Source organism: Haliaeetus leucocephalus, unplaced genomic scaffold (assembly GCF_000737465.1).
Source record: "Haliaeetus leucocephalus isolate CR32 unplaced genomic scaffold, Haliaeetus_leucocephalus-4.0 Scaffold200, whole genome shotgun sequence".
In the NCBI taxonomy this organism is placed as follows: domain Eukaryota; kingdom Metazoa; phylum Chordata; class Aves; order Accipitriformes; family Accipitridae; genus Haliaeetus; species Haliaeetus leucocephalus.
In genome coordinates, this window is record NW_010972636.1 from 390,565 (window position 1) to 416,648 (window position 26,084).

The 26,084-nt window shown below is 42.5% G+C and overlaps 1 protein-coding gene across 4 annotated transcripts in view; it reads left to right on the forward strand.

Annotated features, from left to right (window-relative positions):
- The window catches only part of BRSK2 (BR serine/threonine kinase 2), a 325,351-nt gene that overhangs the window by 215,589 nt on the left and 83,678 nt on the right, over nt 1–26,084 (forward strand). For all 4 annotated transcript variants that reach the window (XM_010565996.1, XM_010566000.1, XM_010565997.1 and 1 more), the window contains exons 4-5: nt 13,148–13,288; nt 23,530–23,646. In XM_010565996.1, the coding sequence (XP_010564298.1) occupies nt 13,148–13,288; nt 23,530–23,646 (258 nt within the window). The remainder of the gene's footprint in view (nt 1–13,147; nt 13,289–23,529; nt 23,647–26,084) is intronic.

The following is a 26,084-nucleotide window of genomic DNA, read 5'->3' on the forward strand; positions in this document are numbered from 1 at the left end:
CATCCTCCTTTGGGGTAGAGCCTGCCATCCGCAGTGAAATGTGGTTGCCAGAGTGAGCTCATGCAGGCACTGGGTGGGGGCTGGCTCAGCTGTTCTCTGAGCTGCATGCCGAGTGCTCTATTCTCAGTGGCATAAATGGTCACAGCTCCATTAAGTCCAGTTTGCCCCAGCTGAGGACAGAGGCCCAGATCTAACACAGCCTGGTCTGCATGCAGCAGAAGGGTAGCAAAGGAAAATGAGGGTTTACAGCCAGTAAGTTCTCCTTTAATCCTGAAAAGAGTAAGAGTACATTCCTCTGTATTTTGGTTTAAAGCGCGGGTAGGATGAGGCCCCAGGCTTTCTTTTGGTTAAGAGAGAGGGAATATTCTTCTTTGCGATCCTTGTTTATTTGTATGTTGTGTAATCTTATTTTTACATGCATAAACACATACGCACTTGCATAAACACATCATACAACTGATGTGTTCAGGTAGGTGTAGTATATTGAGCAGCAGAGACAACATATGAATACATGAAGAAGAAAGGCCATGATCATCACTTGGAGTGAGGGGATGGGTTATAGAGGTGCTGAAGCTTTCTTCTTGCTCTGAATGCCTGTGAAGCTGAGCTCTTCTTCTTTACCCCAAAAAACTTGGGGGCTGTTTTGCTCCATGTGGAAAACGCATAGTGCTCAGAGCAGTGGGGATGGTCTTACATCAAGATTTCAAAAAAATTACTGCATTCCTTGGCAGAAAAATATCTTCCTACTGAAAATCACCTTGAAAAGGGAAGCATCCCATATCTTTAAGCTGTATCTGGATATCCTGACTTCTAAAAAATGTTGGGCTCCAAAGCGTGCTTTGCCAGTGACCGTTTAGCCTTTAACAATCACTAAGTCTTCTTTGTGCTGTAGCTCCTCTGCCTGTAAGATTGAGAGGTCTGCATCTCCCCGCAAAGGTACTGAATCCCTCTGCTGAAAGACACTGACTCTGTGAGAGCCAATGACTGTTAATTACGTTTCTTTTTTTATTAGTCACTATTTTAAAGAAAGGGTACAATGCAGAGCTTTTGCCAACCCTCCGTGTTCAAAATTAGAAACAGACGTGGCCTTGGATAAATCTAAGAGGTGGAAGAGAGTGCCTGTGGAGGAGTGAAGCGTTACAAGTGTGTTGGGGCTGAGGAGAGTGTATACATGTACTTTCCCAAATACTAAGACACAGTGACCTCTAGTTTTCACCAGCATCAAAAAAGAGATTACGCTCTGGTTGTGGCAGCACCTTTCCATCATGCATGCCATCTCAGCAGTAACGGCAGTGGCATGGTTTCAGAGGAGCTCATGAATTATGGGTGATATTTCAGAAGCCGAAGACTAATCACGATGCAGCACTGGGGAGTATTTCCTCGATAAATGTTAATTTCACAAATCATGTTTGACTTTTGGTTTATGATTTAATTTGTGACAAAGAGCTTTGGTTGAGTAGATTTCTAACGTGACCATGAATCAAATCCCTTTTCCACAGTTTATTTAACACTGAAAATGAGTTTTAAAAAATAATAATAAAAATCTGTTAGCGTATGTGTGTTAGCCTAGCAGTCATTTTCTGTTTGTTTTGGTAGTTTTTTTACCAAGATGGTTGGAGAGATGGAGATAGCTATGAACTCTAAGATTTCCAGGTCTTTTTCCAGCATTGTGAGTTGTCTTATTTAGTAAGACTGTGGACTACAGTTGTAGGTGCATAGGGGAAATGCAGCTGCACCGTGGCGCTCTGCATGTGGGCTGATATACCACCTCAGATATACATTATGTTAGCTAAACTAGCGGTATTACTGACAGTTGAATTATTTCGCATTTGTTGTATGATCACACTCATGGCCCTCAAGCAAGATTGGGAGTCCACAGTAATAGATAATTTAGAAATAGCTACAGACAATCTATGCTTCCCTCTCTGCCATCATATAATGCTAATAGACAAAACAGCCAGGAAGGGGGGATCATCCTCCCATTTTAAAGATCAAGAATGAGTTAAAATAGCCTGGTATGGGGTAAGCCCAGGGTTGTTTAAGAACTTATATTGCTGGTTCATAATAGGGAATGATCAATGAGCTACCAAAATTTGTGTGTGCACCAGTCGTTTTGACTAACCATGTTCAAACAGTCAGGAATTTTAGGGAAATGTAAATAACCTAAGGGAATGAGCAAGGCGATAACAAAGCTGGTAACAGTTTTGGTGTGTTCTGTAATGCCTATCAGAGGGGAAACACTCCTTTGGTGATACAGCTTCTGCATTGCAAATAAACTGTGTGAACCTTGGTGATGGTCCTCTTTTCTCTCTGCTATGTATAGAAGAGGTCTTTCCTGAACTGGCCCTAGATAGGATTAGTGTAGCAACTGGAGAGGAAGGCAGAGTTCATACACTGTTAGCAGCACTACCACTGTGCATGAGCAGGAGGTTCTCATTAGCAGTCTTGTTGAGGATTAAATAAGAGGAAACATGCAAAGCCCAGTCCTTCATGAGTGAAGTGGTTAGCTCAGATTTTTTCTAGGAAGCAATCTTATGCTTTATTTTTAAATGTCTGATATGTACATTTACTGCATTTCATGCAGTAAATTCAGCATTCCTTTTGATCTTAGAAAAGCAGTCGTCCCACTGTTGGAGGAGCTGTTAGCATGGCAACCTAAGTGCCATCGTATAGTCCACAGGAGAGAGACCTTCTCTTTCCAGAGGGGATAAAGCTGACTGATACAGTTTTGCTGCAGAACTCCCAACAGGGGTGGCATTATCCATTTGATCTCATTTGTTTAGCTATTTAGTTTAAATTGTCAGGGGTTTGGCGGGGAGTGGAAACGACATAGAATAAAGACATCCTAGGACCACTCCATGCCCTTTTCTTTCAGATGTTTATACTAGTATTTCTTGATTCCCTTTCCATCAATGCCTGTATATATATCTGTAAATTTCTATTTATAGGTGCATACAGATATTTGTGTATATATGTGTAGATTTATATTGATTGATTTTCAAATCTTCACAGTTAAGATTTCAAATTCTCAAATTTTGTGGGAGCATTTATTTTAAATCTCTATGTTGTCCAACTTGATCAGCATTTTAAACAAGAATCTGTTTTGAGAGAAGGAATGGACATCAGAATATCATTCTCTGAAATGTGCCATGCATTCATCAGGTCTTTTTCCAAGCACAAGTCCCTTTCTCATCATTCAGCAGTACAGTGCTATCACTGGGCAAGTGTCCAAGCCTTATTGCAATGTACATAATACACATTGCTTCCCAATGAGCCAGATAACAAAACTAAAATGTCCTCCTACCCGCGTACAACTCACGTTTCTGGCTTATACAAATCAGCTGACAGCAGAAGTCAAAGACTTACAACTCTGGTGGTGTCTGCAGAGGCATTCATGCTGCCAGTCCTCTCCTGCAGGGTTTTCCTGTAATTCTTGGGGGTTTTTGTTGAAAACTAATTGTGAGGTGCCAGAGGATGCAAGAAAGAGAAAAAAGGGTTCTGAGTGTTCTTCTGTTATTGGTAGCCGAGGACTTTGACATTCAATCCATCTGTAGGGAAACTTGTCTAAAGGCAGAAGGAGAGTTCAGAAAGTTGGAGCAGCTCCAAGGGCTCAGCGCTGAAAATTAATTTTGTGGTAGGTATCCTTCTTGGTAGTCTGGTTGTGGGGTGTCAGATGCTGTGGATATGGGAAAAGAAAATAGAACAGGATTGGAAGACAAAATTATGTTCTACCTGAGCCTTGCCTTGATTAGAATTAGGAGAAATATAACTAGGTACTTTGACCCCTTTTCTTCTGCTGTTGACTTGTTTTAGTACTGTCATGAATTACAAGTGCATGTAGCCAAAGGAAAGCCAGTCAGCTGTAGGTGTGGATCCAGCACATGTGAGGTTTTGAGTCAAGGGTGGGCCTGGAGACGAGGAGCTGGATAGTGGCCAGGGGAAGGGGAGGGAGTGCTGCACTGAGGATAGGTGTCACTGCTTGCAGGAGGGATGCCAGCCTGGCGCAAAGCAGGGCTTGCGCAGAGGTGGTGGTGATGGTTAATACTACACTGTATGCAACATGGCCTTAATAAGCTCTACCCAAAAGCCTGACTGTATCTTCTGCTCACTCCCTAACATGTGCACTTGCATACCATCCAGGCCATGATGCTGGGCTTGGGAGAAAACAGGCCCATAGTGGAGCAATTCTATGACGTGAGCAAATGTCAAGGGGAGATGTAATTCCAAAGCCACAGTACATTTACGTGCCTAATTTCTCTTTCAGGCTTCAGTAGGCAAGATTGTGTGTGTCTGGGCCCTAGCTGTTAAAGGAAAGGCCACTTAGCTCTGAAAAAAAAACCCCAAAGTATATGGTCACTAGCAGAATTGCAGCAGTGAGCTGATGGGTGTTGTCTCAGCTCTGCCCATCCTGTGCTGAGGATCCCTCTGGCTGGATCCATTCCATATCATGTGCCCAAATGGGATGGCTGCTGCAGTGCCTTGGCATACATGACTACACACCGTGAAGGCACTGCTCAAAACATCTTTCACCCCCAATAAATCGAAGGTACAGAGTGCAACAGCATAATCTCCTACTACCTCTCTTTTCCCCAAAAGCCCCAACCTGTTCATGTCCAAACGTAATGAGCAATCAAATACAATCTCCATTCAAACAAGCAGACTAAAGTTAAAATTGTCTTTTGGAAAAAAAAAATCTAACACATGCACATTTTCTTGCAAGCGAGGAAAAAATACAAAAAAAAGAGTTCCTGGCCTGGTGCCAAATTAGGGTTTAAAAATTCATGCCCGCCATAAGAATTTATATAACTTCTGAATAATTTATAGGCTGCACCAATAACAAGGGGCTTAATATCTGATAGAGATTATTTAATCAATAGAAAACAGGGCAGTGAAAAAAACGTCAAAGAACTACAACATGTCAATCTGGGCTGGGCAGCTTTTAACCTCTTCCCTGCTAGACATACATCCGTTCATATATATTTATAGAAGGACGTTTTGCAAGTAGGGTGGTAGCATGGAAGAAGAATCGCCAGGACTTTTTTCTTCTAGAGGCTTGTCTTTGGCAGACTGCCATTCCAGACAGATCCCTTGCTGATTCACCAGAGCTTTGAAATGTAATGAGTTTTCTAGCTCTTAACTGAATTGGTCAAAAGGAGTAGTTAGTTTCCCATGAATAATCTGCTGAGGATTGTGGGTTACGGTGAGATGGTTCAGAGATCATCAAGATCGGTGGCAGTGCCTAGCACATGCCATTTGTGGTGCAGCCATTTCCATTTGTCTTTGATTCTGTGATCAAACTTCATGAGTTTTTTACCGATGTGGGCACTAATAAACATAGGGACAGAAAAGAACTGAAGACATACCTGTCTTTATAAAGGAGATTCCTACCTGACTTGTGTCCCTGGCCTCAGTAATTGCTTAGACATCTGCATCAACTCCAAAGTGTCTTGATCCATGCCATGTTCCCCAGTTTTAGGATTATGCTTATGATTTTTATATAATAATCAACTATTAAGTGATAAAACAGAGTAGTTGAGCTTCTCAGCAGGTCTGGTCATTTCATGAAATGTCTTACCCACAGGCATCACAACAGTAAACTCTTGAGCATAGAGGAAGCAAGCAGGAACTCTCCTGATTTTTCTTGTCTTTGTGTGTATCTCTTTCTATATAACAGCATCTGGGTTTTGCATCTTGCTGGAGTGCACACCTGAAGTTGCGCATCTTAAAAGCTAGCCAGTGCCACGTGAATATCCAGTCTAACTTCTGGCATAGTAAAAGTCCTAGAACATCACCCAGTGGTGTGTGATGGTACCCAGTGGTACCTATTCAGGCTCATGTCGGAGACCAACCTACTTGTTCAGGTTTAAGCGAGGTTGTGCATTGTGTGTGTAAATATCGTACCATTTAATAAAAAATGGATTATTAACTGGTTCCCTAACAGACAGCTAATTGCGTGCCCGGAATGGACAAATTTTCTGTTGCCTGACCAAAACAAGAAGCTGCGTGAATTGACCGCCATTCCTAGGGCACCAGAGAGTATTTCTTGTTACTGTTATTTTTTTTCATTTTTAATACTTACTTGAAATGCTTTGTGTTTCAGTATGAGCTTTCATCTAAAGATCTCTATCCATTTAATGCTTTTATAATAATAAATACATTTGTATTGCCCCGGAGGACCTAATTCATGTAGCTGTGAATGTCTCGTAAATTGTCTTCATCTATAAGGCTGAGAAAACAGGAGCTGCATACCCACACTGGGATGTATAGTGATGGGCCACTGTGGGCAATCCCATCTGGCAAGAATTCTAGTATTTCACACCATTCTTGCTAATGGCTTAAAACCAGCTTTTGTTCTTTACAGATCATAACTGGTGTGTTTGTTTGGTTTTGGTTTTTTTTTATTTTGCCATAAATATCTGGTATTGCATGGTCCTTGTGTTCTCTGTGCCAGTTAGTTTTTCTTTAACAGCATTTTTCCAGGCATTGCTCAGAACCAGCCTGTTTCTTTTGTTACAGTCCTGCTTTGGAGGTAGCATGTAGCTGCCTTGCCTCAGTGAGAGCTCTGTGAGTTATTCCTCAAAGCTCCCTAAGGCTTGGGCAAAGGCACACTTTAATAAGTTGTAGCATAGTCCACCAGATGGAAAGGAGAAATCACCAGAAGTGTCTTTGTTGCTGTTTTAAGTGATGTCTTCATAGTATTGTAGCAGAAAGGCAATCTGGTCATGGAGGAGACCTTGCTGTGCTGGCACTGGCCAAGAATGGGACAAAAACTGAGCCTATGCCCTAGTCAGCTTACAATCCAAAACACAGAGCAACTGTTGGAAACCCTGTGATGGGCAAGTCCAAGCTATTGTCAAGCATCACAGCAAAGAACAGTCTTCAGGAAGGAGCGGAAGAAAAATGATGATGTAGCTCTGTCATTAACAATGATGGCTCTTCCAGGTGTTGGCGGGGGGGGAGTTGTGGGAGCACAGAATCATTTGCCTCGATATTTAACAAGTGGATGGTGGAACCTGGCTTTGGAGGCTGGTCAGAGACAGAAGTCAACCTCAAAGGCCAAAGAAGAGATTCTAGATTGGTTACAGAAGGGGCTACAAGGTATCTAGAAGTGAAGGCAGCTGGTTCATGTTAGATATACCATAAAAAAGGAGACAATGCAGGCATGGAAGGAGTGGTCAAAGTGGAAAGCTAAGAAAATGGTATTGCAGTGATGATCGGGTATCTATTTGGAATTGCCAGCAGTGGGGCAAGAATGTATTTATCAAAGTGAAAGAGATGATAATGAATTAATTTAGATGCAAGATACTTAGCTAAAATTAGACATAAAATTTTAGCCATGTGGGTGGATAGGAGAACCATTATCTTAGAGGTGTAATAAAGAAAACATCTAAAAGATACCAGTACAACCAAGTTGTAGGAACCTGAAGAAAGCCTGAGTCACAAGGTAACACCTGCAGTACAAGCCTGAATTGTGATCAAACAAGCAGCGTTATCCCTAGGGGCAGAGAAAGGAAGAAGTGGAATGAGGTGGCAAGGCTAAGAGTTCTGTTTTAGTCTTGTTGTGTTTGAGCTGATGATAGGAGAGCTAAAGACGTTAGAGATGAAAACCAGCATCTTAGTTTATTCAGAAGAAAAGGAAGAAAACTGTTCTGATTTTTTATCTGAGTGTCTAAATTTTACAAATTTTTTTGTGTGTTTTGGGGCAGAAGTCACAGCTTTTTTTTTCTTTTTTTTAACTTCTGGTAGTGACATCATGAATCCTCACAGCCCTGTCAGGTAGTTAGCATAGTTGGATACAACGAAAAAATATGGTGGTTATAGACAAAATTGTTGTTGATCATCGGATATTTATTGATCATTCCCGGGGAAAAATGGACCATCCTCTGTGTTTCTAGGAGTCCTACTGACATGCAGGATTTAGGAAAGACTAAAATGACTTGAAGGATGCAGGAATGATGTGAAACTGGTGGGCTGTCACACCTGGTGATCCGCAGAATACAGACAAGTTGGGGTAATGAGGAGAAGAGTAGTGCTACAGAACAAGCCACAGTCAGCCATGGGAAGGCTCCTGTGAGTTAGAGACTTCTGGAGCCTGTGCTGGTTCCTGGTATAGCCAGAATCTGAGGGGCACAAAATAGAATCATAGAATGGAATCATAGAATCATTTAGGTTGGAAAAGACCTTCAAGATCATCGAGTCCAACCATCATCCATGCCCACTAAACCATGTTAGGGAGTAGTTTAAGACCACATTTGTCCACATTCATCTTGGCTACTCCATCTCTTTCACATGCAGAAATCACCCCTCCTTTGCTATATTGTTTAGTTTTCATTATTACTTCTTTACTGTTTTGGTTCCTGAAAGAGTGAATAAAATGAACCAAAAAGAAAGGAAGAAAAGAGCCTAGGATTATTCTAAGCTTTTATAAGCTGCATGCACCTCTCTGATATGATATGTAGTTGGTTATTCGAGGTTAGGAACTTAATAGCTTTTATTGGGGAGGTGGTGATGATGGGATGCAGATGGAAAAATGGCAAAGGGAATAGATAGAATGCTGCTGCATGCAATCTCTGCTTCTCTCCAATAAGCGAAATTATTCTTGTATTACACGGTTGGCTTCTTTGTTTTTAAAGACCAAAGTCTTGCCTCCTTCAGGCTCTGAAACTTAACCAGAGATTTTTAGTTTCAAGTCTTGGCTTGTAGCAGGGACATGAGATATGCAAGATGTGGACCTTGGTGTCTTTATACAAGCAAGCTGTGGCCCGTGAAAATTTTTGCAGCCTCTTAAAGAATATATCTAGTGAAGAAAACAAGTAATCGAGAATTTATTTTTAACACTTGTACATTTGGCTTCATATTGAGTTGCAGAAGCCTGTTTTTTTCTTGCTTTTCCAGTGTCCTGGCAAGCAGAAGGGGAATTGGTGGTGGGGACAGCATTCAATAGAAAGCACAAGGGACCACAGGTCCTAATCCCAGCTCTGATACTGGGTGACTATAACCCTGGGCAAGTCACTTTGCTTCACAGTTCCTTATCAGTAAAGAACAGGAGGTTAATACTTGTAATGCTTCTCTCATGTGAAATGCAAGGATTAGAAGAGGTGGTGTGTGTCAAGAGCATCCAAGATGTGAGAGCTAAGTGCTCTTACAGAGTCTTTTGTCCTAAAATAGCTCTTCTCTGTATTATCACAGCAGGTAGTGTGCATGCTGCCAGCCAGAGGCTGGGTCTTTCCTTGAACCTCCTTGCAATGGCTATTTACAGAGCGGGGTTACCTACATTTTTACAGGGGGAAGACTGATACTGTCAATCTTACGCAGACAGGATTTAAAAAAAAAGCTTCATTCACCAGTAAGGTACTTTCATCTCCAGATGTAACAGGAGACTAGTTCTGGTTACTGTCCTGGGATTTTTATAATTCGCTCACTTGCTTAGAATAAATGGGAAAAGTAGTACTGTAGTGAGATGAGAACCTGTCATATCTGGAAGAGATAAAAGGGAAGGGGAAACTCAGGCAAATACTTCTTAGTGTTTTTTCTCCCCTACAGGCTATGTGTTATTTACCTTCTCCTAGATCCTCCAAGAGTTGGCATTGGCATACTTCCAATCCTATAGCACTTTGCTAAAGTAAAGGATTTTAGGTGCTGATGTGGACTCAGGAGATCTGGATTCTGTTCCATGCCACAGATTCAGGAAAGGTGTAGTGTCTGTATGCCTTATTTTCCAGACTCTGAAATAGTGCTTGCTCTTTCCTTCGCTTTTTTCTGTTTGTCTTTTCAGAGTGTGTATTCTCTTCTTTTATGGAGTCACTCAGACACACTCACACATACACAGATAGATGGATGGACACAGATACACAGTATTTAGTAAGGATTGTGTAAACTCTACAGAGATAGTTAGAACCAGTACAACATTTGGAAATGTCTAAACCCCTCTTGTTGGCCTGTTTGGAAATAGCATGTACTGCTACTGTGCCATGTAATGTGCAAGCAAAACATTGGCTTGCACAGAGATGGAGGCAGGTGCTGAATTATGCCCTTGTTTAATCAAAAATCTCCTAGTTGGGGGCTATCCTAAAAAAAACCCGCATCATACTGGAGGGAATAGGGTTGGCGGGTGACCAGCTGCAAATCCGAACTCAGAAATCCTAGCTGCAACATAACCACCTAGTACTTGTGGAATGATCCCTGCAGCATTTATTTCTTGCACTTGACCATGGGGAAATGTGTTTGTCGTCCTTCTCACTCCTGTCACACTGGGGGCTTTGTCAGATCAGAATACATCGTCGCTGTGCTTCTCTGTGTCCCTTGACTTGTCATAGGCACAAATCTTTTTCAAATGTTCTCCCCTGTTCATTTCCATTATTATATCTAGTGCTTCTATGTGGCAAGCAAAAATGAATAACCTTGTAAATGCTCCCTGTCTTTCAATTTGTATTATTTTTCATACAACGTGTCAGTGCATTTTTGTTGAGTGTTTTTAATAAGATGAAGTTGATGAAAATAAATTGCTTTGCAGTTCCTGCTGTGGGTGACAGAAATGCTGGGTCTGTAATTTTCCAAAACTGTGCATTTGAAACCGGTGTGGAGGGTGTTCTGTATGCCTGTAACTGCAATCATCTTCATAAAATACCTCCCAGAAAAAGAAAGCAGCTAGCAGTTTGAATTTTGGGGGCAAGATGCACTGCTGTATCCAGCTTCTTCTGGGCACAGTGAGAGGGAGCTGTCAAGGAGAATTTTAGGATTGATTCTGTGCCATGCTTGGCTTTGCCATATGGGATAGTTAGCCAGATCTGTCTCTAGTATGAGAGGGAGAATGAATTATATAGCAAACCCTCTTACCAGAGTGTCTGTTAGCCAAGGCTTGGAAAACAAGGATTGGGACTTGAAAATGTGGACACCCCATTGCCCATGGCTACTGCATATCAACTGTCTTCTGAGCGGTTGAATGTCTTGCTCAAAAAATGTAATGCAGATAAACGATGATCTCCAAATTACTGAAGTGTACTCAGTAGACAGTCTGGTAACTAGTCATCTCATCTTGGAGAGAATATAACCCACATATTCCAAATGTGATTTTCACATGAAGATTTTTCTCTTTTTTTTACTTACTTTAATGGAAAAAGGTCAATATTACCATATTTCTTGTAACTGTTTCTATTTTGATAAAAATTGCAGAAAATGCCATTTTAATTCCCTAAAGTTTGTGATTTCATTTTGTTGTCCTCTTTTTTGTGCTTTTGTACTACTTACTTAGCTGGCAAGACAATATCAATGTCTGTCTCTTACTACATTCTCTGCTGCATTTCTGTGAGGCAGGAAAATGCTTTCTCCTTTTGCTGGCTGGGAGCTGACACATGGAAGTCACACGGGAGCTGATGATGGACCAGGAGCTCAGGTCCCACTTCTGCAACTTCAAGGCTAATGCCATTATCATTAAGCCAATTTTACTTTCCTCAGAACAACTTTTAGTCCTTCTATTGTTCCATCTTTTTGGAAACACTGAAAACAGGAATAATTAAGCCCCCAGATTTATAATAATCTTCTCCTTTTTCCATTTCATATTTAGAAATTTCCTCTGAGATTATGCTGCTTGAGGTACAGAAAAGACAGTATGCTGGATTAATTATTTTCAGTGTCCACTCAAATTTGAAGAGTTGGATTAATACTGGTAATAAAACTAGCTTGCTGTAAACCAAAGCATGGAGAGAGAGGGATCGTATTGCACACACAGTTCAGCCTGGTTTGCTGTGTTGTTGGGAGGAAGGGACAGAAGTACACTCAAAATTTGGAACAATACTTAATTCTTGTTTGCAAGTTCTTTGGTAATGTCTCTCAAACAAACTGCCACTGGTTTGAATGCACTGTTCACCCTTGCATTGTTGCTTTACAGAAACCACTTTCAGATCACGTGCCTTGCCATGCAACGCTGAAACTCACTTCAAAGGAGTTAGGCAGTAGGAGAGGGGTACAGGTTTCTGTAAACCAGCTAACAGAGTCAAAGAACAAAAGTGATTTTTCAGTAAGAATAATAATAATTTGTGTTTATACTTGTCATTTCAGATTCTGAATAAATAATCTCACTGCATAATTTCTTCATTCTGTATTAGAATAGTATATGCTGGGCAAACAAGTAAGGAGACAGTAGAGCACAAAATCACAATGGAGGTGGAAAAAGTCCACAGAGGTTTCAAGTAATCCTCTTGCCAATAGAAGTCTATTGCTTAGTCCATATTAAATCTGGTTTATTTTTAAATGGTTCAGTTGATGGTGTTCCTGCCACTTCCCTGGGGAAACTATTTCATTCCCACTATTAGGCAACATTTCCAGAGATTTATACTAAGTTTTCCTCTGCTTGGCTGCCTTTCATTACCCCTACTTACAACAACAAGGCGGTCTATCCGTGGCAAGTCCTTTCCTTCCAGGAGATTTCACTCTTCTCTCTATGACTGCCAGGAGTGCTATGTGAGGTCTGGGGTTTCCTCTCTTGCTCCTAGGTCCCTGTTGTGCTGCATTTATTCACTCAGTGTCCCATTTTTCATGTTTGAGTTGCAAGGGAGGGCAGCTACTCCAGCAAATCACTGCTGTTCAGCAGCAAAAGCTGAAGCCCGTACGTAGGTTGTGCACATGTAATTCTCTTCATCTTTTTCCATAATTTAAACTATTCACCTTTCTTTTTTTTTAGTTCCCTCTAGTTTGTTGACATCTGTCTAGTTCTCAAGTGTCCAAGACAGGACAGTATGTGAGTGCAGCTTTGCCACAGCTGTTTTATAAAGGAACTGTCACCTTGGTTAAGGGATCTGAGGCTTCCTAGGACGCAGTCTTACTCCACCGTAGCTTTAAGAGCTGCTGTGAAAGCTTATACCTGATTATTCTCTTGTTCCCCTCCGGGTCTTTTGAGTCGTTTTTGGCTTCTGGATTATCTCTCACTATTATATTGAACGCTGAATCCAACAGTGGCATGTCTGAAGTTTGCAGAGCCCCTGTTAAAAATATTGATCACTCCTGATTTTAAAATTCTGATTCTCTGCCACTGTTCTTTCCAGAAGTGTTCTCCTTGACCGTCTGTAGACGTATTTGTATGTAACTGTGTGAGTGTGAGGGGGTTGGTGTGATAATGTGCTTATAAATTCCTGGCTTTGTTATTTTCTAGGTATTTGGTGCTAGAACATGTGTCAGGTGGGGAGCTCTTCGACTATCTCGTAAAAAAGGGAAGATTGACACCAAAAGAAGCCAGGAAGTTCTTCCGACAAATCATCTCTGCTTTAGACTTCTGCCATAGTCATTCAATATGGTGAGTACAGCCATTTCCAACAGGAGTTACCTGTTATATAAAAGCACAGAATAAAGGGATCTTATTTCTTGATACCATTAGTTACTATTAAGTAACTGAAGTTGTAAAGCTCTAAAAGCATTGGGTAAAGTGCTGATGTAATTTTTAATTCTTGGCTGTCTGTGGGCGAGTGCACCGGTCACAGATAGACTTTTCATGGAGAAGATTGTCCATCATTTCTCACTGGAGGAGAAGTCACTCACAGGGAATGCTTTAACCAGGAAAACCAAAACCACCAAGGAAAAGCAGTTTAGTTTCCATCATTCTTGGGGCACTTGCTAATAACTGAGAATTACATACACTGTATCAAAATGTATCCCTGAAGAAACTTGGGACAAGTACTAATACAGCAAAGTCAGTTTATGGCCTCCTTAAGTTTTTGGAAACCTGCTGGCTTTTGGCAGCCTTCACTGAGTCCCTTCTGGGCATTTGAGTCACTGTTGCCTTTAATTTCCCTTCCAGTAGGGAAGAATTTCCTTGATCTGACTGCTGTTGATACTCACTAACTCCATTATATGATTTAACCATCAAGTGGGGTTTAACCTGTGCTTTCAGGTGGTGTTTTAAATTGGACCAGTTTCTCCTTCATCTTCAGCAAATTTAAGTAATTTAAATTCTACTGAAATCAAGTTGTTATAATCAGTCTGAGCACAGAGTTTCTGTATAGCTGCTGACCCATAACTGCCTGCTTATTTCTCAGAAATCCAGCTCCTCGCACTTAGATTGGCTGGGAGAGACCATTTATGTTATGTCTGCATGGCAGCTTCTCCATAGCCACAGACAGCCGTAGATCCCCCCCTCCAGGAGGCCAAGGGCCACTGATAGATACTTCAGTGGTTGGATTTGCACTAACATTGTGTAGTTACTTCTCAGTAACTGTACAGTGATTTTCTGTACCCCCAGTTTTGTGCTGAGAACTCGCGAACCAGATGTCCACAGCATAAATAGCCACAGCAAAAACAGATGCCTAAATATTTAGCTTGCTCTTCTAGCCCCCTCCCTGTACATCTCTGACTCATTTCAACATGGAATATTAATCTGAAAGAGAGCATATTTCTAACAAATGGAAAGGGAAATAAGAGCCTTTCTTGAGGATATATTAAGAAGCAGAAGAGGCAGTTCAGAGGTGGTGGATCTGGGTGAGAAGGTCCTGAGGACAAGGCCTACCTGGCCCAGGCAGGGTTACAATAGTCAGAGAAATTCCCATAGGAGCCAAGAACAGGTTGCATGCCCTAACTAGAGGATCTAAGTTTTCTCTGTTGGCAGAGACCTCTGACAAGTTTTATTCTGAGAATTCCACAATTTTTCCTCCCTGCTAATCAACTGGATTGAGTGATCATGACCTTCTTATAATTAGCATAATCCGTGGTAGGTTGTACAGCTGTCATTTTTTATGTACACTGGGCAGTGTAACCATTGGTGGATTGCATACATACATGTTTCTGTTCCCTACTTGGCTTAACACTTAGACACCCAATCCAAAAAGATTAAAAAATGTTTAAGTACAGCCGAAGATAAATTAATTACTCTTCCAAATGGATATTCCAGAGAAATATGAATCTCTGTTGGGATAGAAGTTTCCATGAAAGCATGCATATATACACATACATACTAGTCCTTTGGGCTTGTGATGGATATCTCTTGATATGGCAGACTTTAATAAACTAAGTGAGGATTTTGATGAGGCTGTCAGACAGACAAGAACCTCTGCAGGTTTAACAAAATGTGGAATTTCCAAGGCAGAGTGCATGTCTCTCTTGAGGAATCCATTTTTTTCTGTTAAACGTACTGGATTGTGGGCAGTAGTCTTCTTTAGAAGTAAATCCCCTGTCTCCTTGCCAACTCCCACTCGACTAGCATCTAGTGCCGAGTTAGTTAGCAGTAAATCATAAGCTCTCCCTCTCTCCAGGTCACTCTGAGACTTGTGTGGTCTGTGTTATATTAGACTCTGTGTTGTATTCTGAATGCTTATCATTAAACCCTTTTTGAAAATCAGAGCATGCATATATGTACGTGTGTGCGTGTGTGTGAGTATAAAAGTTAATGTGCTTTCCTAAGCAATGAAGCCTGACCTTGTCCTGTTGTGGGGCAGTGAAATGACAAATCATCTCATCAGCCAGGTTATCCAGTTATGACCATGTTGAAAAATGAAGGCTTCTGCTTTGTTTAATGACTAAATGTGGGTGCCTCTAACTTACCGGCAGAATAGATTGATAGCCTGGTATCCCCAGCCCCGTATCATTGTCCCATCTTCTGTCTGTACTTCCCAAAACACTGTGAAATATCTGTGGCTTACTTTCACAGCAGTACGTAACCACATTCAGCTTTCACTGCTCAAAATGTATTGATGCAGCAGGATTCCTGGATCAAAGAATCAGAAAGGATTCCCCAATCCTCCTGTCAGTAAAAGGCTTCTACTGCTACTGTGTGGAGAGATTGCCTGTGTCTGAGAGGTGTTTTCAAACAAGCAGCTCAGACAAGGAAGCAGAGTAGGCTTGGAGCTTGAGTCTGTGTGTGTGTTGTTTTAAAAAAGTAGGAGCTTTCTGTTCCTATTTTATTTAATGGGAACAGCAGGGGAATATTTGATGTACCTCATTCTGAGGTGCAGTCACTTATGGGGTTTTTTTGGTACAGGTTGGCCATGGGGGAAAGCTTATAGGTAACCCACTGTAGGGTTCTCTACGGACTTTTCTGTGTACATAGCGCTGTGCTGTGCTAGGGACCCACAGGCAACCGTGGGTGCAGACAGACAGCACCATGCAGTGGCATTACGTGGGATGCTGCAAACAGTGTATCTGTGTTACCCTGCTGCTTTGCCTGAGCTGGCAAGCTGAGCAGTTAGCTCAGTGATGCAGCATTCTTGCTTCTGCTTCTAGCTCTTCCTCTGTGCTAGCTCTGAGGGCTCTGCACCATGCTGCAGTGCCCAGAGCAGACACGCTCAGCAGTGGTGCAAGAAATGGCAGAGGAACCTGGGGTTCCTTGGACTTCAGTGTAAGACTATCCTAGCCTAGGAAGTTTTCTTTGGACATAACTGATGTTTTTCTCCTAAGCTGCCATTCACCTAATGGTGGGTGTCTGCTCTCCGAAATTCAGGGCCTTTCAGATGTGTCAGCTGGGTGCCCCAAATCAATAGTCCCTTTTGAATATCCTGCCTCCATACTGTGGCAGAGCTCTCAGCTAATTCAGTGCCGACTATATCTTCTGTCAGAAGCAGCGCAGGAGCACGTATCAGGGTAGGTCACAAATCCTTGCTTTCCTCAGGAAGTGTCTTTTTTATCTCCAGTGAGGGAATGCTGCATCGCCAACAGAGGGTGGGAGCTGGGCGAGGAGAGCTGGCGGGTGCCTCATTGGCTGCGTGTGACATCACCGGCAAGAGCTGGGATTGGCGGCCTGCGTATTTTGTGTGTGTTGGGTTTTTGCTTTGGTCAAGCTCATATTTGGTGTCGGTATCTCACAAGCTGACAAATAAAAATATGATTACAGAAAATGCCCCGTGGCAAACCTTATTATGGCTTCAGAGATAACAGATAATGCCAATTACTGCACAGGGCAGTGGTGACATTGAGAGGAAATCCCCTGCGGTAATGAACAGCAAGATGATTATTTCATTTTATTTTTATTTTGGTTGGGTTTCATTTTGTGTTTTTTTTACCGAGCATGCACGAGAGGGGTTAAGGCGGGTTCTTTATGAATATTGATAAATGACAATTATGAGGGCCCTTTCTCCTTTCATTGCCTGGGGCTGTGCTTGCTTGAGTACGCACAAGGCTCTTGCTGAAGTGTGTCTGTGTATGCATGCGTAGGCATGGGGGGGGTGTGACTTAGATTGCTGAGGCAATGAATAAGAGCTTTGTTTGACTTTGCCTTGTGTTCTTCCCATCAGTGCAGGAGGGGGAAAGGCTCCTCATAAAATAACGCTTCAAGATTTCACAGCAGTAGTGCCAAAATCTCTGGTATATTCCTGCAGGCAGGAGCTGCAGAGCACTGTCAGTAAAGGAAGCACGCTTTTAGGGAGAAATCTGGGATGTCTTTGAGAAACAGAGAAAGCCGAAGAATGCCAGGTGCCATGTTCTGTCAGGTAGTGCCACCCTCCTCATGACCCCTGCTCTGCCTTGCTTCATTTATTAGGAGCATGCTGTGGTGTTCTGCAGGGATGGTCTGTCGAACACTTAAGACTGCAGCAGCTGGACACTTTGAAATCATGACTCAAGGCTTCCAAATGTGAAACTGGTCTAGAAATTGTGGAACTTAATAAGGTTGGTTTCTGGTTGGTTTTTCTTCTGGTCCTTGAGTCTTTAGGTTTTCAAGTTTTCTTTCATACCATCAGAAGTGAGAAAGGTGCCTTTCTCCCTTGTTGAGAGCTGAAATTCACCAATCATAGCCTGAATCCAGGAGTTTAAGATCTGTGATTGAGACTCACTCTAAAACAGTGAGGAATTTTCCCTTGTACAGGGAACCAGAGAAAACCAATCGAGTACAGCAGCTGCAATGCCAAAGGCAAAGTTATAAGCTCAGCTAAAGTCAGAGAACATGTATTTTTGTAAGTTTACTTCTTTATATAAGCCACTGGAAACTCAAAAATGGCATAGTCTTATTGTAAGGATAACCAGGTAACGTCCCCTGGCAAGTACAGCAGTGGTGATCAGTCCTGACAGTCTGTTCTGGCTTTGAAATACATGGAATATAAGTTTTGAGGCAAGGCTGGTAGGGAGAAGCAATATGTTTTAATAGATCAATGGAAATAATTGTTAAAAAGCAAGCAAGGGTTTATGCATACAAACCCTTCTGCTGGTCTCCTAATATGTTTATAGATGTTGTCCTTTTTCCTAGCTATAACTAAATTTACTTGTTCTGCAGAATTCTGTGAAAACTTACTAAATTTGAGCATAGCAACCATGGCTCTAAACAAAGATTCTTCTGTAGGTAGATAAAAGTTACATGTTCGGATCTGATTTGCAGAAGCAAGAGAAAATAAGATGAAAGGTTTTTTCTGCTCATGAAAATGAAAAATATTGCTTCTCATACTATTAATTATTACTGATAAATTATTTCCATCACATCAGGCACTTTTAAGAGGCATACTGCAGAACAATTATTCTGTGGTCTGGCCCTTCTGGGAGTTTGGGGTGAGTAAGAAAAGCATTTGCAAAGTAGCCAACAATTTGATTAGTACAAATGACCTGCAACTACTCCAATTAGGAGGTTTCTTGGGTTAGAAATCTGTGACCTACACTGAGTTGTCATAGAAACTGATATGAATGTTTCAGCTCAAAAATCACTTTAAAATAATGGTTTAGTTCATCATCTTGTGCCAGGCGAATCCAAGATCTGGAGTCTGTCCCTAAACCAAAAACCTTCCATCAACGCTGGGTGAGAGGGAGAGAGTGTTTTATTTCTCTTTTTTCTGTATGCTACAATTGCCTGCAGTACAGATACGGGGATATTCCCAGAGCAGGAGGATGGACTAGGAAAGCAATGGAGGGAGCTAGAGGAGCTGTCTGAATAGCATCTGTGGCAGCGGCCAGAAAGCAAGCATGGCCAGCGTGTAAGTGGGAAGCTGGAACATGTTAACACATATGTATGCCTTCATTTTCTGTGCAAAACCTCCAAGAACTGTGCCCTTTTCCATGGGACAATTTTTTCAGACTTCTCTCTGTATCCATCTTGTGCTGCAAGGGAATTGTGAAGCCTTTGTTGTAATCTGTAAAAGAGGGACATTGCAGAGAGTCTGACAGTGTATGCTCCCCCTGTCATGGCTTGTTTAATGGCTCCCTTTCACTCACACATTCTCCCTTCAAAAGCCTGCTCTATGCAGGCTCCTGGTGCTAACTTCTTGCTCTGTTGTCTTGGTTGAGGAGCTCTGGGAGTCTGTGACCACCCTAGATCAGGATCACACTGACTTCTTCTGCAGTGCTGCATTTCTCTTTCATATTCTTTCTCAGCATATGCAGGGCTCAATAGGAGAGTTTGCCGTGTTTGTCAATAAAGAAGCTGCTTTCTTTTCTGATTTCCCAGCCATGTGATAAAGCCCCTACAGCTTTAGAGCCTTTAGAACAACAAAAGGGTAATGAGTCCTCTGTTCACCTGCAGAGAGAGGAGTTGATGTGGTCATATAAGACATGGAGAGCCAGAGAGATCAGCTGGAATGGGACCAAATTAAATGCATTTACTCTGCAATGTTCCATTAATGCCAAGTAATTACCACATACAGTGGGATTTTTGTTTTGTTTTCTTTTGTTTCATTTTGGCACAAGAGAATTCTTTCCAAATACGAATGCATGAGGCTGTCCGGGCTGCTGGGCTCTTTGGTAAATTATAACAAGCCTTCCCTATTCCCATATGTTCCTCTGCCTTCCTTCTGGCATTTGAAAAGCTGGCAGTGCAAAGATGGGAAATGCAAATGCAGAGAGGAAGTCTCATTCCCAGTGGCAGTGGTGCTGGTTCTGCCACTCTGGTGCAGACTCCTGGCCTGACTTCTATCCCCCGGATGCTGCCTTGGCAAATTCAAAGTGGTCCAAAGATGGATAGCAGAGAAATGTTTCAGCTAGAAGAAAATTTTCATTGTGGCATAAAATTCTCTTGTGGTTGAATGTGCAAGCCTGATCCCACTGGCATCCTGGTGTCTGAGAAGAGTGCTGCCACAATACAAAAAAATACTCAGGCTGCCATGAAATTCCTATGCTAACCATCTATACTGGGCACTAGGGACTATGTTGAAAGAGGGATGGAGAAGAGTCAGAGAGATGCAAAACTGCAGTATGACAGTTTTTGTATTTTAGGGCCCAGACAGCAAAGAATGTAACTATTCTCACCAGAGTTCACACTCTCCTCTCTGCTCAGTGGGCTATAGTGAAGAGCTGATCATTTTTCTTGGTTTTATTTTGGTGAGTGTCTGGAGAGAAAAAAAAAAAAAAGCTTTAAGGTCTGTTGCCACTCCAGATTTCCTTTCACACATACTATCCCAGTCCTGTGAATCCCCAGGTCCCAACTTAAGGCTTTCAAAATGTTCTCTGGGAGGTGGGTCAGGACCTCTGCCTGAAGACCACCATCAGCCCACGTAGGCTGATCATTCATGGAAAAGCATTGCACAGCACAGTGAGGTGAAGCTTAACTCCACATTTGGAATGTGGATGGTGGCACCCCCTTTTTCCTCTCTCTCTTGCAGTGGCTCTCCGAAAGAAGCCTGAATATGTTTGCCACTTTATAGGAATCTCATTTTTCCACTTGATCCTCCCTAACAACCCAGGCCTAAAACTGTCTGTGTTGTGGATCCCAGCTGATGGGAAGACAGGATGAAATGGGGAGAAGGAGACTCCTTTCCACCAGTGAATACTGTACTCATTTTCAAATGTGTTGTCCCTTCCCTTTCACCACCTCTCAGTGGTCTGGGAGTGGAGCTGGTTCAAGGTTCACATACATTCTGCTCTAGCCAGGGCCTGTGGCAGGTCTGCTAAGGCTGGTAGCTTTGAGGCATGGAAGGGGAGCATTTTTGCATTTCGTTTAGCTGCACCATTTTCCTGAAATAATATAAGATGTTTTGTACTGAGCATGTATCCAGGCTGGAGAAACACTTGTGGACATCCTGTGCTTAGGTCATGCTCTGCCTTGATCATTCCTTCAAGTTCTCTTTCTTCTCTCTAAAAAAAAATACACGATTTTAGGATAAGCAAGGAATTTCAATTTTTAGGTACAAAAGGCATACGTCAGCAGTATGCCTGCTATAAACTGAACATGTATGAATGGTATCAGCCAGCGCTCAAACAGTGGAACAGGCATGGGCAGCAGCACCCTCAACTTCTACACCACGTATCTGTTCAGCTGTCAGCCAGGAGCAGTCGCTAAGACTGAAAAACAACCATAGCCACTGAAAAACCATGCACAGTAGGAGAACACGCACACAACTTGAGCTGTGGGGAGGTTTCTTGTTTTATAGCATCAAACAAGCACCACTTACTTTACAGGGAGCTGTTACTTGCCACTGAGCTCTAGTCTTCAGACAGGAGAACTTCAGTGCATCTCCCCAGTCAGATGAGGTCTTCCCAGCACCCTGTTAATGAAACCAGTTGTAAGATGAGAACTGTCCAGGATGTTGCTAGAGGAAAGATTAAATCACACACTACTGTCTCATTAGTGTCCAGCTTTCCCAGCTTCCCTGAGGACTGTGGGCTCTTTACTCCATTTCACTTCTGGGGCTGGAGCATGTTCAGATTTGGCAGATGTTGATGATCTTGCCTTTGTCCAGGACTGCTGTCCTTGATGATCGCATTCAGGGTTTCTTTTCCTGGCCATTAACTGGTCATTCACTGCGTCTGGAACGTTTCCTTGTCACTCATCTCCTGCTTTTTTGTCAAGTAGGTATGACTATCTTGATAGTTATTTTATGGCTAATAAGTCTTCTGTCTCCAGTTACCTCGAAACTTTGATTTATATGAGGAAGATAGATTTGATAAAGCCCCTTTTCCTTTGTCAGATGAAAATATGCACAAATCTGAATCATGCTGCTCCATTACCTACCGGATTGTTTGCCCATGGTTAACAAGGCCACTTTAACACACGGCGTTCATCATGTTTATACAAGATTGGAGACCAAATTTTATGCTCTTTAAAAAGTGACGGGCAAGGAATCATAGGACTCAGTGATAAGGTAAATGACCAGTACCTGCTTTGTGCGCTATTTTGCTGGAAGTCTCCTTTGGAAGTATCTGTTACACTTCCCAGGTGTCCTATTACAGTGCGCTCTGGTTTTACATAGAATTGGCCTGCATTATTTACAAGTTGTCTCTAATTGATCATTTCAGACTTCAGATCAGAGATCATTTCCAGGACATTGTCATGCCTCTCATGTTTCTTGTGAGAGGGTAGAAACTGTCCTCCTTTACAGTGGTATAGAGGTAGAATTACAGTTGCATGCAAGAGGATTGCTAGGGGAATGTCTTAAAAAGTGAAGAGGAAATGGCATGAAGATAAGGCTGCCTTTCATTATGGGTGTCACAGGACTAGACTATCCCAACGCTGGTTCTTTTGCTGAGTTCAGTTTCTGGTCAGGGTAAGCTGTTTTAGTGAACCATTGTTACAAATGACTGTTGTTCGCCAGACACTCGCATGTGTTGTCGGCTGGCCGTTTCCCACAGGTTTGTGTTCTGACCGGCCACCAAAGCTGGCCATTCTGCCTGCAAGGTTTGAGTGCTTGTATTTGGACCTTTTATTAGCAAGACATCAAAGACTCATTTTGCCTACTTACAAGCAAAAACAAGAAAAGAGCTGCTTCTTTTGTTTGCCTAAAGTGCTTCTCTCATCTCTGTGACTGTTCAAGAGTTGCAAATAAAAAGAAAGAAAAGGGGAGCCATGACAAATTTTGTGCAAGGTTTTTGTCTTTGGATATAAAATCAGGTAAATGTGATAACTGTACAAAAGCACTTGAGTACTAAAAAGCAGACATGGGTTCACAGTGGTGTTGGCTGTGGGTAATGGAGATTAATAAATTAGTCAATATATGATACCTTTGATTTAAAGTAGGAGTTGCCATCCTGAAGATCATGGCTGCCTGGCTCTTCCCATGTTGCCAAATAATAGGAGAATCTAGCTTTTATGGAAGGGAGGGAATCCTCTCTCTTCCTTCCCACTGCTGGCATCCTTAGTTACAAGCAGTGCTGAGTTGAAGGTATTTCTCCATCAGAGCTAATTACACCAAATAATTTCAAAGCCATATGTCTATGTAAACAACTCCTAATGGGGGCTTTTTGCAGTAGCATTTACACCAAGGATTTTTTTTTCTCTAGATATCACTCATTTCGTTTCCTGTTGTTGACAGAATATATTGATGGTGTTGCCTCCTACCTTAAGGAGCTGGCATATGATGGAGTATATCAGCCCTAAATCCAAGCTGAAATTCTCCTCCTACCTATTTCTCTCAGTCTCTCCCTCAGATTGTGCTGGTATCACTGGATGTCAAAGATGTTCATTTCCTGTCAGGGCACTGCAGGTTCAAGCCTTGCATTCATGAGGAGTGGGCATTTGGAATATGGTCTAGAGTATTGCAAAGATTGGATCTTGGATATGTGTGTTCTCCTGCCTGGGACAGGAAAAAAAATGAAATCAATTAAAATATAATAGGTTCGATGCTATGCTGGCTAAAGAACAAGTTTTGGAGTGGGAAAGCTGTCGTGGATAATTTAACTCACATTTTGATCCTCTCTTTACAGCCACAGGGACTTAAAACCAGAAAACCTACTGCTGGATGAAAAGAACAACATTCGGATAGCAGACTTTGGGATGGCATCGCTGCAGGTTGGGGACAGCTTGTTAGAAACCAGTTGTGGGTGAGTGTCTCAGAACATGTTGCAAAAATCAGTGATAGATTCCAGACATAAAAGTTGTCTATAGTAAGGGTTTCAATAAAGACCTGCAGACTTACGCTGTGCATTGTTATTTCTCAGCAAAGTAATAAATTGATATGATGCACATAGTGTATAAGATAGCTAAAAGAAGGGTTTTAAAATGCTTTACAGTGAAAAGCAGGTCTCTGCAGGTGTCACATAGGGATTTAAAAATCAAGGCTTTCAGATTTGGATTCATCTGCATACGCTGGTGTGTTTGCTTTCACTGGCCATATAATTTCTGAGAACTGAAAGCAGTAGTGTTGGCTGTTTTAGGAAGAGGCTTTAGAAATATTAGGGGGTGAAAAAAATGAATCTAGGGGTTTTGAAATGGAATTTGCATGTCCTGATTAGGCTGCCTTCTTGCAGCTCTTCCTGTTCATGCTCCACACTGCTTCGTTTCGGCTCACATGCAGGACTGACAGGGAGGCAGCCGGGTCCTTTGCAATTACAAGCAGGGCATGAATGCAGATACAAAGGAGACTGCTTGGAGGAATATTGCAGGGGCAATTTAAAAACATTTCCATGGCGATTCAATTGCCAGCAAGAGCTTTCTAAGAATTTCCAAGGGAGCCAGCAATAAGCCCAACAGCTGAGCAAAGCCCGGGTGCCTGGCAGCGGACAGGACGTGCTCTCTGGGGGCAATGCCCTCTCATCACCATTCCCTCTAGGGACACCACTGCACCATGCACCGCTCACCCCAAACCCCAGCTATGGCTTGGTGCTCTGTTGACTGTGGGGGGCTGCCAGAGTGAGCTGTGGCAAGGGCAGCAGCTGCATCAAGCTGCTTCAGGCTGGGCCCGTTATGCCAGCTTTTACCTGTGTCTGAATTTTTATAACAGCAAACTCAGAAACTGGAGCTGGAGACAGTACCAGCGGATTTCCACCTCCTCCCATACAGACCTACTCTTCCTGGCCTTTGGTAGTGTGAATCTGATAACTCCAGCCCAGCCCTGTCCTCAGCTGATTACAGTCCATGTTTTTTCAGTCTGTGCTCTGAGCCAAGGTAGTTCAGGGTAGACGTGGAGCCATCGTGGTTCCCTGTACAGCCCAGCCACTGCCTCTCAGTCCTGAGCTGTACGGCTCTGCTTTCAAAGTCATGAATAATGGATAGCAAAATTATTTGAAGTTCATGATGTGATCGAATGCTGGCTGATGAGTACACTGAGACCCACACGTTCCTTCCTGTCCACGTCAAGTCAAGATTTGATCTCTTAGCAGCACAGATGAAAAGCAAGGAGCTATGAGTTTGCACATCTGTTGCTTTCAGCCGCTTTCAAACCTCCCCTCTAGATGAGGAAATAAAGTCCTCCCTGCAGTTAACCATGAAGCCTGTATACTCTTTAGATAAAATTTTCCCCCTTCCTTCCATGAAAAAAACAGAGGAAGTATAAAAGCCAACGCAGTCTCACATTGCCCTGTAGGATTTTTCAAACTCCTCAGGAACCTCTCGGTAGGGTTCCAGTCCTTGTTAGCACCAGGCTCTGTCATCCAGGCCTACAGTCTCAAAGGGAGACTTCCTTTCCATAAGCTGTGCTGGAATTCAAACCTCCATGCTTCAAGCAGAGCCAGCCCCCACATTGCGGCCTTAAAACGTGCTAATAAAGAAATCAATGGAACGGAAGAGATGTGCCTGTAATAAACAGAACACAGCAGCAATGCTATGATCTCCTGCCTTGCAGATGCATTTTAAGTGTGGTGCCAATCACTAGGCCTCCGTGTGAGCTATTACACCACTTCATTAATTCTCCTGGCATGGAGCCCAGCATGGCTGATACTGGTGTCTTGTGATCTCTCTGGTTTGGGGGGTGAAGCGAGGAAGGAAGGAAGGAATATATAACAATATGCCACACTGTTCACAAAGAAAGGCAATCCAGTTATGACTCCCTTTCCCTTGGAGCACACAGAGTAACCTCAGAGCTTTTCAAGGCAACAGTTTTACCTACCCTTGTAGCTGGTACTTTCAGCCAGCATGAAAAGGAACAAAACAGAGTGAATCATGGCTGAGATACTGAGCTTTAATAAGATGCTCCTCTGTGCACCCAGAAGTTAATTTCCAGAATGGTTTTATCTGTACTGTGAACACCGATAATGAGATGAAACTGTAACATTTCCATTGACAGTCACGCAAGGAGTCTCCAGGTATTTCTGTCAGTCAGAGTGGGAGGATCAGATGGGGTTGAGCTGTGTGATGCAGCTAACTTTGTCAGTACAGCAGAGCAGTTAGCGTGCAGTCAAAAATTCTTTGCTGTCACAAGTGACTTGCTAAGTTTAGGCCAAAGTTTGGGTAGGCTTTAGGTCACCACAGAGCCTTGACTGGCCTCCTGAAGATAATCATGTAGTCTAAAGTATGCTGTATTGCCTACCTCAGAGTCAGTGTT